This window comes from Bubalus kerabau, chromosome 2 (genome assembly GCF_029407905.1).
Source record: "Bubalus kerabau isolate K-KA32 ecotype Philippines breed swamp buffalo chromosome 2, PCC_UOA_SB_1v2, whole genome shotgun sequence".
Classification (NCBI taxonomy): Eukaryota; Metazoa; Chordata; class Mammalia; order Artiodactyla; family Bovidae; genus Bubalus; species Bubalus kerabau.
Genome location: NC_073625.1, coordinates 115,142,067 through 115,160,403, shown reverse-complemented (window position 1 = coordinate 115,160,403; position 18,337 = coordinate 115,142,067). Strand labels below are relative to the sequence as shown.

At 44.9% G+C, this 18,337-nt stretch overlaps 1 protein-coding gene across 16 annotated transcripts in view; it reads right to left on the bottom strand.

Annotated features, from left to right (window-relative positions):
• KALRN (kalirin RhoGEF kinase) overlaps positions 1 to 18,337 on the bottom strand; it is a 705,836-nt gene that overhangs the window by 377,670 nt on the left and 309,829 nt on the right. For all 16 annotated transcript variants that reach the window (XM_055568424.1, XM_055568425.1, XM_055568444.1 and 13 more), the window contains 2 exons: positions 14,715 to 14,846; positions 11,325 to 11,555 (listed from right to left, as the gene is read on the bottom strand). In XM_055568424.1, coding sequence (XP_055424399.1) covers positions 11,325 to 11,555; positions 14,715 to 14,846 — 363 coding nt within the window. The remainder of the gene's footprint in view (positions 1 to 11,324; positions 11,556 to 14,714; positions 14,847 to 18,337) is intronic.

The window sequence follows — 18,337 nt, the reverse complement described above, 5'->3', positions numbered from 1 at the left end:
TCATGAATGCACCTATGCATTCTGGCCCCAAGGACTGTGTAGGTTCCATTTCACATACTTGGAACCTTTTCTTAAACACATTCCATGGCTTATTCATTTAGCTCACTGGCTATCACATAGCACCTATGACATATTTGTTTGTTTGCTGTAGTGTTTTTCTCTACTTCCTAAATATAAGCCCCACATGGGCAGGGGCTTTGTTTGGTTTACTGCTAAGTCCTCAAAGAACATCAGCTGAATAAATGAGTGAATTAACTCAACCAATCTGATGTGAGAACTTTCTGTGTGAAGAAGGGCAAAACCATGAAAAGAAATGAAGATGTTTAGCAAACAGTTGTGAAATCAGAATTCCAACTGATTCCCTCCCTGGCTCTCTCTGATCAATCATCTTATTTGAAATATGTTATTAATTTTGTGTCATAATCTGATCCCTGATAAAATAGGCAAGATGTTTTACATAAAGTGAAGAACTGCCCCACTCAGCTCCTACCTCCCAGCCCCACCCTCAACTCTGTAGAAGCCATTATTCTGAGCTCAGGGAGGAGGGCTGACACGTCATCATGTGTCAACAATACATTTTGTCCTGTTAAAGGCTCCAGTACACATGATGTGTGAGAGTACCCAGGACAGTCCATCAAATCATTATTTCTGCTTCCTTACACAGCACACTGCACATTAGTTCTAAAGGGGAATGGCTCATCCTTTGCCAGCACCACCCTGCTCCCCATTGGCTGTGACTGGAGAGCATGTGGGCAACACTTGAAATGCTCAATTATCAGCAATTATCAGTTATCAGCAATTCATTTTCTGTCTCATCTTTGGAACAAGTATGATCAAAATAAATGTCTTGCTATGGGAGGGAAAGCCGTCACGTTTCCAAGAGGGCTCAGCTGAAACTCATTAGCAGGTGAACAGATTATCTTCCCCTGAGAACCATGGTCCTGTCTCCTGACACATGTGATGCCAGGTGGAAGCCAGCTAGGAGACCAGCAGTCTTCCTCCCCTGGGCTCCTCCACTCCGGCCAGCCCTACAGGCTGGGGTGACTGGAACTCATCTTTGTCCTTGGCAGCTCCCTGAGAGCATCTCCTCACTACAGTGCCTTGATTCCTGTTTATGGTATCACCACACTTTTCATCACTAAGGACTGAATCTCTCAAGTCAGAGGCTCTCAAACTTTAGAATGCTTCAGAATCACCTGGGGTTCTTTCTAAAACACAGGCACCATGTTATCCACAGATTCTGAACTAAATAGTGTGGAACAGGACCAGATAATCTGTTTTTAATAAGCCCCAACTCTGCCCAGATGATCTTAATGCCAGAGATCTGAAACCCTGGCAAGTCCCCCCCTAAACCGAGTTTTTAACTTCTCTATCCAAAACTGTATTCCTTTTATTATCCCACCCCTGTTCCTCTCAGGATTGAAGAACATCAAAGAAAGGGGGGAACTGAAACTGAGTAGGATCTCCGAGGTCCTTTCAGGTGCAAAAGCCTCTCCATGTCCCCTGTTCTTGTTTGGCCTTCCTCAAGTTTCAAAGGGGAGGCTCATGTAGTTAATGATTAGAACAACAGAGCCACAGGACTCCTAGTTCCTCCTGAAGGAATACGGATAACAATCTGGTGTGTATCTTTGAGTTGTTCTGCAGAAACTAAGACCACCCCCACCTCTATCCAGGGGAGAGTGGTAATTACATGCTGACCACAAGCAGTAGACCCCAGACTGGATGGAAATAGAAGGTTGCTAATTAAGATTTTCAAAACATCACCCTGTTACCTCACCACCAACCAATCAGAAGAATGTCCATGAACTGATAACATACCCTGTGTGTGTACCCCTAATGTTGCCTGTAAAAACCCTTCCCTGAAAACTATTAAGGAGTTCAGGTCTTTTGAGCACCAGCTTCCTGTTTTCCTTGCTAGTCACCCTGCAAAAAATACTGTACTTTCCTTCACTAGGACTTGATGTCAGTACATTGGCTTTGCTCTATGTTGGACAAGTGGACCTGAGTTGGGTTCTTTAACTGGTCCAAGAACCACACTTGGAAAAATACACTTCCCTATTCATAACTGACACTTCCTTTGCTTTCTGTAACAAAATGGACAGCAATTTTCAGTGATGCTTTTTCATAAATACTCTCATATCTACCCTCGTTCCCATCACTTCAGTCAATGACTGTGATCCCACAATCTTCCCACTCCAACTCAGTCCTCTACTGGCACAAAATTACCTCGGCCCTTCACTCTGATAACCTGTTTTCCCTGGTCAGAATCTTTTCTAGCTCTCCACTAGTTACAAAGTGTGAATCTTTTATCCTTTAGCCTGGTATTCAAAGCTCCAGACATAGCACGTTGAGGTCAAGGACACGCTGAGTACATGTTTATCAGAAATGTCCTTGGATGGTGACTGTCTGGTTGTTCAGTCACTACGTCCTGTCCGATACTTCGCAATGCCATGGACGGCAGCATGCCAGGCTTCCCTTTCTTTGCTATTTCCCAGAATTTGCTCAAATTCATGTTGAGTTGGTGATGTCATCCAGCCATCTCACCCTCTGTCACCCCCTTCTCCTTCTGCTCTCAGTCTTTCCCAGCATGAAAGACTTTTCCAATGAGTCATCTGTGCACATCAGATGACCAAAATACTGGAGCTTCAGCTTCAGCATCAGTCCTTCCACTGAATATTTAGGATTGATTTCCTTTAGGATTGTCTGGTTTTATCTCCTTGCTGTCCAAGGGACTCTGAAGAGTACCATAATTATGGTATCTCCAGTACCATAATTCGAAAGCATCAATTCTTCAGTGCTCAGCCTTCTCTTGGAGAAGGAAATGGCAATCCACTCCAGTATTCTTGCCTGGAGAGTCCCACGGACCAAGGAACCTGGCAGGCTACAGTCTGTGGGGTTGCAAGAGTCAGACACGACTTAGCGACTAAACTGCTGCCTCTGCTGCTGCTGCTAAGTCGCTTCAGTCGTGTTCGACTCTGTGCAACCCCATAGACGGCAGCCCACCAGGCTCCCCCGTCCCTGGGATTCTCCAGGCAAGAACACTGAAGTGGGTTGCCATTTCCTTCTCCAATGCATGAGAGTGAAAAGTGAAAGTGAAGTCGCTCAGTCGTGTCCGACTCCCAGCGACCCCAGCGACTGCAGCCTACCAGGCTCCTCCGTCCCTGGGATTCTCCAGGCAAGAGTACTGGAGTGGGGTGCCCTTGCCTTCTCCGAGTGACTAAACTACTACTAGTAAAATTAGCATTGGAAAAGGAAATGGCAACCCACTCCAGTATTCTCTCCTGGAGAACTCCATGGACAGAGGAGCCTGGCAGGCTGCAGTCCATGGAGTCACAGAGAGTCGGACACGACTGAGTGACCAACACACACACACACACACACACACACACACCTTTCTTTATGGTTCAACTCTCACACCTGTACATGACTACTGGAAAAACCATAGCATTGACTATATGGACCTTTGTCGGTAAAGTGATGTCTCTGTTTTTTAATAAGCTGTCCAGGTTTGTCATAGCTTTTCTTCCAAGGAGCAAGTGTCTTAACTTCATGGCTGCAGTTACTGCCCATCCACAGTGATTTTGGAGCCCAAGAAAATAAAATCTGCCACTGTTTCCACTTGTTCCCCACATATTTGCCATGAAGTGATAGAACTAGATGTCATGGTCTTAGTTTTTTGAATGTTGTTTAGTCACTTGTTAACAATAAAAGAGAAAATGAGGACATTAAAGGTGTTTAAAATTACGGTGGCTCAAGAAAGCCCCGAGAAATGAGTAACTTTTGGGGAGGGACTTCTCACTGCTTCTCAGGACCCACCAGCTTCCCAAGCCTGCCAGAGGGAGGGACCCAAATCCTTCCTTGGAAGGTGCTCATCACAAAATGACCACTGTTCAGTCAGAACAGAGTCTGCAATCAGAAAATCAAAGTAAGCACCAAGGGAGAAGACCATGACAGGGAAGGGAACAGAAGGTGGAAAGCAGGGCAGAGAGGAAGGCGGGTGAGGTGTAGAGTGTGAGGGGTACTAAGGGTCCATGAAATTCCAGGCAGGAGGGTCTGAGCACATCAGAGGCAGGCCTCCAAGGCCCACTCCCCAGCCCTGCTAATTCTAGCTGGAGAGTACATGGAGAAGACTGGAACATACACTTTGGTGCCAGCCTCCTCCCACAGGGAGAGGGATAGAGTGCCCCCTCCAAGATCAGTGACACCGAAGAGTCAGATGAGAAAGCTTCCTCATCCCCACTCCAATCAGAAAGCAACCCTGACTGGCAGAGCCCTCTGCTTCTCCCCTCTCTACTTCCCCCAGTTCAGCCAAGCCCAAACCTAGTCACTTTCTGGACACCCGCCCTGCCCAAAGAATCATCTGTTGTCTACTTGAACATATTTGAATGACTGGATTATCAACATCAAAATTTAATTGAGTTTTAATACTGCTAAATACTACCATGGGCAAATGGAAATTATTCAAGATACTCAAAACCACCAACAAAGAAAACCACCAACAATGTTGAGGTAATGTAATTATGGTTGTGAAAAACAAGTGAGAATGGGTAGGGCTTGTTTTAGGGGCATTGTGTTAGAGATAAATAACCATAGCGGGCCATTTTCTAATGATGGAGCGGGTGGAGAAGAGCATATGAGTGCGAGTGTGATTGCCTGTGTGGGTCTTACTGCACAGTTTGGGAATGAATCTCATCTGTCAGCAGTTATGCAACCTTGGGCAAGTCTCAGCCTTTGGGACCAAGTAATCTATCTGGGCCCTTGGAGCAATGACATTCCAGCACTAACTTATAAACCCCTCGAGGGCAGGGGCTGTGTCTCTCTGCATCCCCATCATCCAGCATAGATAGCCCAGGGCATAGCAGAGAGGCTAAGAGCATGGACTTAGAAATTCAGTGGAAGTGGGTTTAAATCCTTCCTCTGCCTCTAGCTATGTGACCTTGTACAAGTTTACTTAACCTTTCTAAGCCTCAATTTCCTTATCAGTAAGATGAAGACCAAACTACCACCTGCTTTATAGTGTTGGAAGATTACATAAGATAAGTGAAGTGATTAGATATTCAATTGCTCATAAAGATGAATCATGAGCTATGAATAATAAAACGTTTATAGACACATTTAATCTCAGGAAAAAAAAAAAATCTCAGGGCTGGAATCCAATCATACCTCTGATGTTTGAATCTCCTCCCTGACATACCCACCAGCTACCACCAGTTGGCATTTCAGATTTTTGAGAATGATTCCTGCTGTGTGTGTTCCCCCGTCTCCCTGGGACTATGTATGCCCTGGGTGAGCATTTTCCTTCTCAGATGCTTTAATCCTTCCTTTTTATAAGAAGAGTTCATTTCTAGACCCATCATCATTCCAGTCATTTTTTTCCTAAGCATGCAATTTGTAACCTAAAGTGCTCACCTTTTATTATGCAAAGCTGTTAACTGGATTATACAATGCCCAAACTGGTTTAGTATGATTAAGGGGCTTTAGTCACTATAGCTAGTAAAAGATCCACTATCTGGAGTTTTAAAAAATTACCCTCAAATCCTTTTTACACATTGTTTGGCAGGCAAGAGCTGACACAGTAAAAGCTATAGCTTTCCATATAAGGCTTCAGTAAAAACTGAGAGAAACAGGTGAGATTCATTTGTAGTACAGAACTACGGATTTTAATATTAATGCATTCATTCAGAATGGAAAGTCACTGAGCCAGAAAATACTGTCATCATTGCCCCTCCCTAGCTCACTTTTGTTCCACTTAAAAGCAAAACACATTGTTCTTAAGGGAGGGCACTGGAACCTCAAACAGGTCATGTCCCCCCGGAGACCACTCCTAACCCTTCCAGCCTGACCTCCTGCTATCACTGCCAAGAGCAGGCACTCAGTTAGATTTCCTCTTCCCTGTCCCCTGGCTGTAACTTAGCTCTCCGCTTCCTGGCTATCCCCAGGAATACCATCCCCAGATCCTCTGCCTGAGCGCCAAGGACCAGTGCAAATGCCATTCCAACCATGGGAAATTCTTCTGCTCTGACTCCACCAGCCCATTGTTGTCTTGCTTCTCTGGCCCTAAACACAGATAGACACATGCCACTGACACATCCTCAGGTACATACGGCTTCTCTCAGGCCAGGGACCCCCAACTCCTAGCACAGGGCCTTGCACACAGGTGTTTCAAAACACTTCACCAATTTATTCTTGCACCACAAGCAAGGGGAAGAAGAAAAGGAGGTACAATAAGACAGCTTACAGAGATACTCATGACAGTTTCTCTGTCTGTGAAAAAATGGGATGGAATTTGCATCTGTCAGAAAGATCAAGACTAGCTACTCCTTGTTCTTCTCAACAAAATTAGGTCTATCTGGGCTCGGAAGGAGCCCATGGTGGAAAGATAAGTTGGCTGATATTGTTGTGAAATGCTCTTTTGGCTATTGCTTAGTAGGGAATGGCAACCCACTCCAGCATTCTTGCCTGGGAAATCCCATGGACAGAGGATGGGGTTGCAGAGTCAGACACAACTGAGGACTGACACTTTCACTTTCACTTTTAGAACTGTTCTACTCTACGCTGGAAAAACAATAGCACTGAAAATTATTCCACTAGCAATACTATGGCAGGTGTGCCCTATCCATGCATTTCTGCATCTTAATGAACCCAAGTTCCAGTTTGATCCTCAGAGACTTATTTTCACTGCCTCCAAGCCCAGAGGGGAAGAGAATGGTAAAAGGACACCTGTTGGGACCCAAAGAAGAGCTAGCACAGAGATAATGTGTCAGGCCGATTCTGGCTACATAATGTCTAAATCTTGTTTTCACTGGTGTCTATCTCGATTTCAACCTCTCTGCTTTACTCCATGCTTTGGACAAGGTAATCCTGCTTGGGAAAAGACCACCCCCAGAAATGGCAATGAGATAAGGAGTCAGGCACAGGGAGAGGTTGGCTGGCTCTCCCTCCTCTCTCCACAAGCAGGAGTCCCTGTCTCTTTCTCTTCTGTCTCTGCCCCACCTTCCTCTTTCTCTTTCTCCTCCCAGCCCATGTATGTCTGTTTCTCTGATCTCTGTTTTTAAATCTATCCTTTTCTTTCCCATCCCCCACAGTCCCTGTCTCTCCTTTCTCTCCCTATTCCAGGGTGTGTGTATGTGCATGTCTGTCTTTCCTCTCTCTCTGTTAGGTTGTATGTATCCCTCCTGTCTCTCTTCTGTTCTCCTTCTCTGTCTGCCAGGCTCCTTTCTCGTGTGACTTTTCTGTAGGATACCTGGACTGGGAGCCAGAAGACTTAGTTTCTGGTCCTGGAACTACCATTAACTAGCTGTATGGTTATGACTCAATTTCCTTGACCTATAGTAGGTGAGACTGGGTGCTCTTCCAGTCCCTAGAAGTTCTGAGATTTTTATCACTGAATGAAATGAAACTCAACAGATCCACGAAGCAGTTGCTATTGTAGAAACAAAGGAATCAAGCTGGGGGTTCCCAACAGCACAAGCATCAGGGCACACCCGAGTACTACTCAAAGAAGATGTGACTAAACCCAGGCCATACTGCTGGAGGATCTACTACATGCTAGGCAGGCACTGTGCTTGCACCTCATTCAGTCCAAAAAGACAGGTATGTGATGTTTCCTATTTTAGGGGTGAGGAACTTGAAGCACCAGGAGTGAAGTCACTTGCCCAAGGTCCCATGGCCAAGACTTGTCAGGGCAGGGTTTAAACTCAGGCTCTCTGGCTCCAGAGCCCATGCTTTTTATCCACAACGCTATATTGCCCCAGCCACTGATGCTCATTCACAAGCTTCCCACTTAGGCTGTAGAGTAAACATCTCTCAACCCCAAATGTGCTCAGGAATCTTGGATCCAGACTATATGGTTAATCAATTGTCTCCTCTTTCAGGATACCAACTCTGACTTCTTGTGCCTCGGCCTGTCCCATTAATACATGATTGCTATGCACCTGCCTGGCATGCTCAGGTAGCATGGAACTTTCTACTTTCAAGTGTGCATCTTTTGTTGCCTTTCTATCTAAGCAGGCATCTTACCAGAACCTAGCGCAGTGCTGGGCTCCCTGCCCAGGCCCACACTTGCTGAATAGCTGATGGGCACCAAGATGCTTTGTAGCGCTAATGTTATGTGCCTGAGTCCCCTGCCTGGGGCTGTAAGTAAATACCTGGGACCCTGCAGCCTTCCACGATTCCTGCACGCAGACCCCCGCTACTCCCTGGCAACTACTAAAGGGGCTGGAAGGGAGGGTTAGCTGGTACTCAAGTCATAGAGGCAGAAACTGGGGTCCTCCAGGGGTCATTTCAGCTCAAGTCAGCAAATATAGAAAGAACTCCAGCTTTATGCCAGACAGCTAAGAGGTATAAGGGGCACAGAGAAGCAGCAGTCATGCCTTCTGCTCTCAAGGAGATACTGGAACACAAGAGTTAGAAAAATGCAAAATAAAAAAAAATGATAAATATATAAAATTTCAATAGCTTGTGTTAAATTATTTTTTATGTATGTGGATGCATGCATGCATGTCAAGTTGCTTCAGTCATGTCTGACACTCTGCGACCCTATGGAATGTAGCCCACCAGGTTCCTCTGTCCATGGTATTCTCCAGGCAAGAATACTGGAGTGGGTTGCCATGCCCCCTCCTCCAGGGATCTTCCTGACCCAGGGATCAAACTCAAGTCTTTTTGTTTTTCCTGGAGTTGCAGGTGGGTTCTTTACCACTAGTGCCACCTGGGAAGTATGTGTATATGTGTGTGTGTATATGTGTGTGTGTGTGTGTGTATATATATATATATATAATTAAATATAATTATATAATTGTGTCGGAGAAGGCAATGGCACCCCACTCCAGTACTCTTGCCTGGAAAATCCCATGGACGGAGGAGCCTGGTAGGCTGCAGTCCATGAGGTCGCTAAGAGTTGGACACGACTGAGCGGCTTCACTTTCACTTTTCACTTTCATGCACTGGAGAAGGAAATGGCAACCCACTCCAGTGTTCTTGCCTGGAGAATCCCAGGGATGGAGAAGCCTGGTGGGCGGCACAGAGTCAGACATGACTGAAGCGACTTAGCAGCAGCGTATAATTGTGGGAGCACAGAGAAAGGAAACTACTTGTCCCAATCTCATTGTAAAAACTAGGACAGGCTCCTGCATGGCTTGGAGTTTGGAGACCAAAATTCGAGTTTGTCACTGGAACCACTGAGTTCATCATGTCCAGTGACCTCTGAAGCACCAGCTCAGACACTGATCAGATGCTGATGGTTGCTGGGTGTCAGGAAGCATCTGAGACCCATCACAAATTAGTAGCCCTTGTTTATCACATTCGTCTTTGCATATGTGTCCCAGAGTCAGATATTTGGTGAGTGAGAGTGAGTGGGCCAATGGCTGAATGATATCATGTCTTCAGAAGTCACATTCACATGTCCAGAAAAGAACAATGGAATGAACCACCCTGGGGGATTCAGTCCTCATGGAAAATCCAAACCCCTTTACTTCTACCTCATAATCTTATTGTTTTGTTGAGTGCCAACAATGTGATTCACTGATAGAGGTGAACTGATAGGGTCTGCATTCCTGAAATGCTCTCGTTTCTAAGAACAGTCACCAGTGTAGCTTTGTTATGCTTTCCCTCAGCTGTAGTGTAGATGTCAGGATGGCCATGGAAAAGTCTGATAACCGCGATTTCCAGAGAGTCTGTGTCTAGATGCCGCCCTCCTAACGGGGATGTCTTTCCCCACCCCCCTCACAGCCCTCTGCCCCTCTCCAGCATCAACCCTACACCATCCAACAGCCATGAAAACAGCAGGAAGGCAATGAGCACACCAAGGAAGCTGCATAATCCATGGTACAGAAATCTCCAAAGTCACTCAAAGTTCACCAAAACAGTAACGTCCCCTCTGTGTGCCTCTGGAGGCTGGCACCTCACTCTGTCTCATTCACAGACCAACCCTGCGGTCTCCTGTGCTCAGAGATGATGATACACTGATCTGAACAATTCCAGACAGCAGGAACAGACAACTAAAGCATTTGCTTCTCCATTCCCAGCAAACACCACAAGGGTTTCAGAGCCTGGGCCAGCACATCAGCAGTTCCCATCTCTCCTGAGACTAACATGTCACCTCTGAAGTCTCCTCACTGCCCTAGCTGGGGGGCGGGGGCTACAAAGAAGTTAGGGCAGCCCAAGAATATGGGACACTTCTGGAGGCCTGTCTACTCCTGGGACTGACTGCATGGCGGTAACCCAACACACAGAGGGTGTCACAGCCCCTGATAGGATGCCCTGCTCTCCCTCCAAACCTATCTCCTTCTCAGGGTACCCAGTGTAAGGTCTCCCTAACGACAGCTGTAAGGGGAACCAACATTCCAAAGATACATCCAGTTAGCTTTCCATTTTCCATTTATGTTTCGATATACTTTTTGACTACACTTGGTCAATATCACAGGAGGTGTGGAAGGAGAGTGAAACACTATTTTATGTATATAATCCTGAAATTATGAGGTGGCCACAGAAAAAGTTTGAGAACATGAGTGCTCCCACCCCTGCCTCTTGCAGTGAACCAGCAGGGAAATGATACTAAATCTTAACTCTCATCTCTAGTTCCCAACCACCCCCTGCTCCAGCTATTAGTCCTCAGAGAAAAGCTCCTAGGGGTCCCCAAAGAGACAGACAAAGGAAGTATGAGGAGAAAAGAATGGGTCATTTCATCCAAAAGGGTATTTGTGGCAAGGCTATCCTTTTATAGTTAGAAAATAACCATTTCTTTACTCTTTGTGGTAAAGAATAAAAGCTATGACTATTATAATAATGCAAGAAACAGATTAAGCCAGAAGTAACCTCTAATTACAGAACATACAATTATCAACAGCCCATCTTTTAAATCTGATTTCCGAATCAAGCTTGCCAAAGAATCCCCTAAGACTCTGTATCCCACCACCCCCCAGCTCCAGCAGGCCACCTGCATCCCTGGTTGAGAAGAGAGCTGGCTGGGGGTCCAGCCCTGACAGTGCTCAGATACCCACCACCCCAGACCCAGAGCTGTCCAGAAAGCTCATGCCTGGGGGACGGTCAAGCTTTCCCCAAAGAAAACAAAGTCATGATTGCAAAGAATTGCTCTTTCTCAGATTGAGCCTCCCTTCCCAACCCCAGGCCAGGTCTGTAAAGCTGCTTAAGTGAGAAGCATCAGTGAACAAGTCTGGATGGTATAGGAGAGGGTGGGGGCTGCTGGGGGCTGGATTGCCCTCTTCCATCCATAAATCAGGCATCCTCAGGCCTGATCACCTCGGTGAGGGACTCAGGCATGCCTGCCTGGTCTGTGACAGATGCCGGAAGGGGGGGCAGTGTGTTACCTGCTGGACGTCCTGCTGGAAGACGCAGAGCTGCAGGCGCTGGTGGAGCCGCACCTTGCGGTGCTGCCAGATGCTCTCGAGCCGCCGCTGGTGGTGCAGCACTTCGTGCACCACATCCAGCACCTGGTGCACCGCCTTGGAGTAGTTGGCTGTGGCTGTGAGGGACTCGGAGTTCCCGGGACTCAGGGGCCGCTGCAGCACATCCAGCAGTGCTTTGCCGTCCTGGCTGACCTGTAAGACAAGAAAAGTCAAGTCAAAGGAGAAGGGGGAGGCAGGGTGAGGCACAGAGAGGCAAGGCAAGCTGCCGGGGCCCCTGGTTGGAACTGAGATTCCTACCCAGATTCATGACAACCGAGGAGTGTGCCACCAGAGCTGACCCAGTGTTCGGCCTGCAGCCTGGGGAGGTGCTGGTGCTGCAGCCATGGTCTTCAAGACCCTGAATCAGTGTCTCTCTCCGAATTTCAGCTTTTTCAGGGCAAGTACTCTGCCTTGTTTATCTCTCTCCATGCCTAGAACAGTGCCTGACACTCGGTACTTGGTAAATATCTTAGCTGACTCTCTAACTAGGTTAGGCAACAGAGCTCCACTTTGGGAAAAAAAACCTGAACAAACGTTGTCACCATAAACCCCTCTGCCTCTTCCTTCCTCACCTTCCTCTGCCTAGCTCTGAACTTCTAGGTGTGCGACTAGAGGCAAGTTACTTAACCTCTTTGGGCCTCAGCTTCCTTGTGTGTGAGGCAGGGATAGTAATGGCACATACCTCAAAGAGTTGTGGTAAGGATTAAATGAATTAACACAAGCAGAGTACTTAGTTAGAACAGAACCCAGTGCGTAGTACTGGCTACCAAATTCTATCTTTATCATCATCATCATTTCTCTATCTTGCCTTCTTTATTTCCTTGTCATTTTCTTTCTTTTATATTTATCCTTCTTTCACTCTCCTTTTATTCACCCCCCCCTTTTTTTTATTCTGAAAGTGGTAACATCCCTGTCTTTTCAGAACATGCAGAATAAGGGAGGGACCCTTAGATTGTAGACACAATATCCATGCTCCTGGGTTCCCCAAAACTCACCCTCAGTGCTAAAACCAGTGGGGGTGACATTCCCTGTCAATCCTCACCAGATTCCTGGCAATATTTCTAGAAAGTGGTGTCATCTGATTGACACTTGTGGCTCTCCAGTGCTTGGCAGAGTATCCAAGGAGCATGTGTCTTTCTAATTTAAAACAGTGATGACTAGGGAACTGATAGGAATTTTAAGACCCCAAATTAATCTGGTTAACAATGAAGTCAAAGTTAATGTAGAGTTAAGTCAGTCTTTTCCTTCCAAAAACGTGGCAGAGGAGGAGTGCTTCCACTTCTGGCCTTATGATGATGAATAGGGAGCCATTTGCTGGGCTTGCAGCTTCCCCTCCCCTACCTGCACATCTTGATAATAGCTTGGCTGGGGGTTCAGAAGTACAGAGCCTGCATTACTCCCCTGTTGATGGAGCCACAAAAGTGCATGGGGGACTGTGGCATGATTAAGAAAGGAGAACACATGATTAAGGTGGAGAACACAGCTGAGACAGGAGAGAGAGCCTGGCTGGAGGAAAATGACCAATTTTGATGACCAACTCTATCCACCCCATTCTACCGTGCTGCCTCCTACGATGTATTGCCAGGAGAGGGAGAGGGGAAGTACCTCATCAATAAGAGACATGAGTAAGATACACATTCCGTGGCCATACCCGGGAGACCTCTCTTCAGGGAATTCTGAGCAATGCTGCCTTTGGGCACTGTGCTCTGTCCAGGGCTGGGTGGTTCCAGTTGGAGGGCCAAGTCCTGAAACTCAAGTCAATCCAAGTCCCAGTCCTCGGCCTCAGCCCACATGTGCAGGACGCAGGGGCATTCCACTGCCCTCTAAAGTGGGCTTGAAGGGAGCATCTCCATCCCACAGTGCTAGGGCCCGAGAATTAATTGAGAGAAATGCTGTGTGTCTCTCTATATATTATAATCACACTCCATGAGTGTGTGAGTATAATATTACTCTCATTTATATGCTCTATTTTTATATTTTATAACGAGTAAATTTAGAGATTCTTGACACATGGGCAGAGGCACAGTTCTGTCCTGAGAGAAAGCCTTCGGCTGTGAGCATTGGAACTGGTGAGATCAAATTTGGCTCACTAGTTCTCCTCTCTCTGCCTCTTAAATGATGAAACCTGTTACCTTTTCAGTACTTATTACTGTCAGGCACTGGGCCAAGTGGATTACACAAATTACCTTTACAACTCTTAAAACTACAGGCATTTGTTATTACTTTCATTTCACAGAGGAATAAAATGAGGCTTTGGGTGGTTAAGTAACTTGTTTGAGGTCACACGGGTAAGAGAAGGAACCAGGATTCAAATTTCCATTTTGACTGTGGCAAAAACTCTTATTTTCACTCAGTTGAAATTAGTTAGTTCTTTGACTTCAACAAGCACCAAACTTACTTGGGTTGATATTTATTGAAATGGAGGTTCCAGGTTCTACTACTTGAGTCAGATTCAGCCTGGGATGGAACCCAGGAATCTACACCTTTAACAAGCACCTCAGGTGAGTCTGAGGCAGCTGGTCCCAGGACACACTTTGAGAAACAGTGCCTTAGCTGACCTTTCCCCCAAGAAAATCCATGGGCCAGATGTGAAGACTCTTCCCTCTTCTCATCCAGCTTTCCTGATCAGCCCATCTCTTCACATCCCTCAGCCACTCCCTCAGAGTTCACATCACTTGACAAACTTATTGGGCTGGGTGTATTCACACACATGCACCTATATACTTATTTTCTTTTACTTTAAAACGAAGTGTTTCCCCCTTAACTTTTACCATGTTCCCAGTCTTTGATTTTCTAGCAGAAGAGCTGTTTAGTTGGACTTTCACTTCCGCAGCAGCTTCTCACTCCTACAAACACTTATCTCCACCCCATGGTGAGTTGTCCTCTGGACCTGCCGGTGAGGAAATTAGTACTTTTTTTGATGAGCTGCTTCATAAAAGTGGTGACAAGGCTAGTGTGTACATGCCTGTTCACCATCCAGAAAGCTCCAGAGGAGCACAGCCTTGCTTTCTTACAGTCTTTCCTCTGACAGTCCAGTCTTCACACACAGGGTGAGGTAGGGACATGTGTGTGTGTGTGTGTGCGCACACACATGTACACCAATGTGGTACCTGCTGATGGCTGCATTTTTCTGCTTCCTGGGCAGAGACCATCATTCACAGATCAAAGATCTTAAAGATGTCTCCGAAAGGAGAAAAATGGCCTCTTTTCTTCTTAGTCCAACCCAAGCTATTTCACAGCTCACAGGCTGGCGCTCTTGCCACCCACGCCCATACATAGCCAGGACCCTTGGGTGTCCTGCTTGGTTCTCACCTCTGTGTAGGCCTGGGTCACCTGCTCATACAAAGACTGGTGGTGGTGGATCGCCAGCTCCAGGTCCTGCATCTCAGAGGGCAGGCCACCTTCACTGCACATCTTGCACCAGGCATCCACTCCCGACAAGAACTGGAAGGAGATGCCAGCTAGGTCAGTGTGGGAGCACTGGGGGCGGGCAGTGACAGGCACGGACAGATACCTTTAAGAAGCATCAGGACCTCTGGAAGCTTTCAGAGACCACTGCAGAAGGTGGAGTTTTTTCTTTAATTCTATAAACACCAACCTCAGGAAACAAAGTCAGACCCAAATACCTATTTAGAAAGTGTAGTTTACACAAAGAAAGATGACTACTATGAAACTGCTGGGGATGGAGTTGTCTTCATGTTCAGTGGGCTATATCCACTATAAAATACACGTGTGAAAACAGCTCACTAAATTATATGTGTACATGAGAGATGCTTATCCTGTGCATGCTCACACATGAGAGGCAACATATAACAAAATGGGATATTTACACATACGTGCTTTACAATGTGGATATCTAGCTGTGAAGATGAGCAAAGAATGCCTCATAAAGGCCCATCCGGCACCCCAGGGAACTTGGAAAGACCATTCCTACAGGGGATGGAGATTAACACTCAATAAGATTCCTGCTGTTGGGTCAGAACCCCAAGGGGCTGGCAGGGGGAGGGGAGATTAAGGACAGACTGCACTGTGTCTAGAGTGACTCCTGTGATGTGATATATAGATATAGATCTTGACAGAAATCAAATTATTTAAAAATTAAAATTAACAACTGTGGAAGACTATGGGTCTCCATGCACAAAGGGTGAGCTAACTGAAATCACTCAGATTTATTGGGTGGAAAATACACCTCTAAAATGCAGATAATTCTTCACCCAGTAGTCTGGAATGGTTCTGTCTGTGATTCTTCTTGCCTGAGTGCACAGCTCCATTTAAATTAATTGCCTAAATACCTTTTTATCTCATTGCCTAGAATAGCCCATCTGAGGACAATAAAGAGCTGCCTAAATAAATGCATTGAAAAAATAGCCTTGAATCCATTGTTTGGTGTGTGCCTGTGTGTGTGTATGTTTTCCAGCTAAAAATAAACATGGTTTATGAGTTTCCCTGAAGGACTGGCAATCTTGAGAAACTGCATTAAAAAAATTGATACAAATAAAATTTCTTCTCATCCAAAGTAATCCAAGTCAGGAAACAGCAAATAAAAGTTGATTCCTCCAGTTACTCTCAATTTGGGTATGTGCTTCTACAACTGCTTGAGTCCTCCTCTTGGTATTATGTCAGCTTTCAGTCCTTAGCCAGTTGGCTGTGGCGGTTGATTTTTCATTCTGTATGTTTATATTGCATTAAGCCACCTCCTAACAATTCTGGAAGAGTGCTGGGTATGACCCAGTATCAGTCTGCACGTGTTTTCTAATACCTCAGAAGCTGCTTTGCTCCATCAACAACCATTTTACCAAGGAACCCGAAAGTAACTTGACGGTTATATGTCAATCATGGGGGTGGGACCGCTTCAAGGCCTTTGGGATTTCTTGGTAATACTCTAACCAGAATCCTATATCAGACCGCACACAATGGTCATCTCAAGGAGAGAAAGAGAGGCAGAGAGGGAGGCATTGAATCTCCATTGCCAATCTGGAGAAATCTTGAACAACATTTGAAGTAATAGGGTTGAAGAGAGAATAGGAGATTAGTTGTGAATATTTGCTACTACCACCATTATCATAAAAAATAATAATAAAAGGTTAGATTCCTCTCAATGTGTAGGGCTGCTCTTAACTTATAACACAGAATTTCAGTTTCTGGGAAAGGCTCAGATAGAATCAGACACAGGGTGGAGGAAATACAAATATACCAGGCTAGTATGTTGAACATATACCCACAGTAGTAATGTTTACCATTTAAGAAACACACTAAGCACCTAATGTTCCATTTCTAATTCTTATAACAGTGCTGTGAGATTTATGATCATCCCCACATTAGAGATGAGCAAACAAGCTCAGAATTTTGAGGTGACTTGCCTAAGAGTTAATGATCAGAACCTACATATGTCTGGCATCAAAACCCAGACTCTTTCAATTATTCCATGCTGACTTCCATGTTAGGTGGGTAACAGAGGAAGAGATTTAAGGAATGACCTTGTGTCTGACTCTACATTACCTATGAGCTAACCAAATGTCATACAAAGAAAGAAATTTAGATAAGACCATAGCTTTAATGTTAGACACACTTGATCCCAGACACCTATGGATTGATTTTCACAATGGTGTATTAATAAACTTTTAAGAACCAGCATATATTTGTGTGTGCACACACATGGTATGTTATAAATTTTACTGCTTATAAAAGATGTGTAGCACATACATAATTTACAAAGAAACTGTAAATTTAGAAGCATATAGAATGCTTGTGATAAATTCCATGTAACAAATTAATTCTCACAGATGCTTCTATTTGTAAATGAAAAACTTTTATAGTTACGACACAAAGCTGGTTGGTATTTTAACTTTCGTTAAGGTATAAGACAAAAGTGAAAAACACCTGGAGACTTATGTCAGAATGTTACTCATTCATCAGTGATTTTAAGTGGCTTTTTTGCCTGAATGAAATTATATTTTTGAATATCAGAAGAATATTTCCTTAATTTTGTGTTCTATTCACAGTGTAACAGCTCTACACAGGGCACATTTTTATACTAAATCTAAATTTTAAAATATTTTTTCTCTCATTTTCTTTTAAAGATTCTATACAATCAATAAAACAACAAATCAAGCACCGGTTTGTAACACTTGATGATTTGCATGGTGTAAAACATCTGTCTTGGTCTGTTTCAGGCTACCAGTGTGACATCACCAGCTGTGGAGCTGGGAGGAGGTGGTCAGCAGCACACAATTGTACACTTTTTCCACCACAGACATAAATATTAGAAATTATCTCAAGGACATAGAAAATAACAAGACCTATTGAAATAACTGAAAATGATGAATTTTGAGTACTAATTACCTTTGTTTTTAATATGATATATTTAAACTTATACAGTTTGAAGTAATGGCTATGCTTAACAACCAGTTCATTTTTTAAATTTGTGAAAATTTAGCCGTTGGCTCTTCCTAAGCTGGTTAGAGTCAGCTCCTACACTGGATCTTAGGCAGGTCACTTAATCTCTCTGAGCTTCCCTGCTCCTCTCCATAAAATGGGTTAATAATGTCACTGGCCAATGCCAGTAAGTAAATGGCAACAAATAATAATTATTTCTGTCCACTGTATTATTATTATCCACAGCAAATGCTTCATGTAAAATTAGTTTTTCCCTGATAAAACTCAATGATCAGTTTAGTTTCACTCCTTGGTCTATGTTCATGGAATGCAAACTAAGCAGTCAACACACACACACCAATAAACTAGTAAGCAGAATGTAAACAGGGTCTGGGTTCCTTCCTGTTTGAATGTAAGCAAAGCCATTAAGAGTTATCAATGTCTCTCTGTGTACACAGGGGCCACGACCATGGTAGAACATGGGTTTTGTCACAACTACCCAACAAGGTCTTCAGTGTTTCAAAAAGAGAGGAGGGGCTCTCCTCACCTCAGTGTATGTC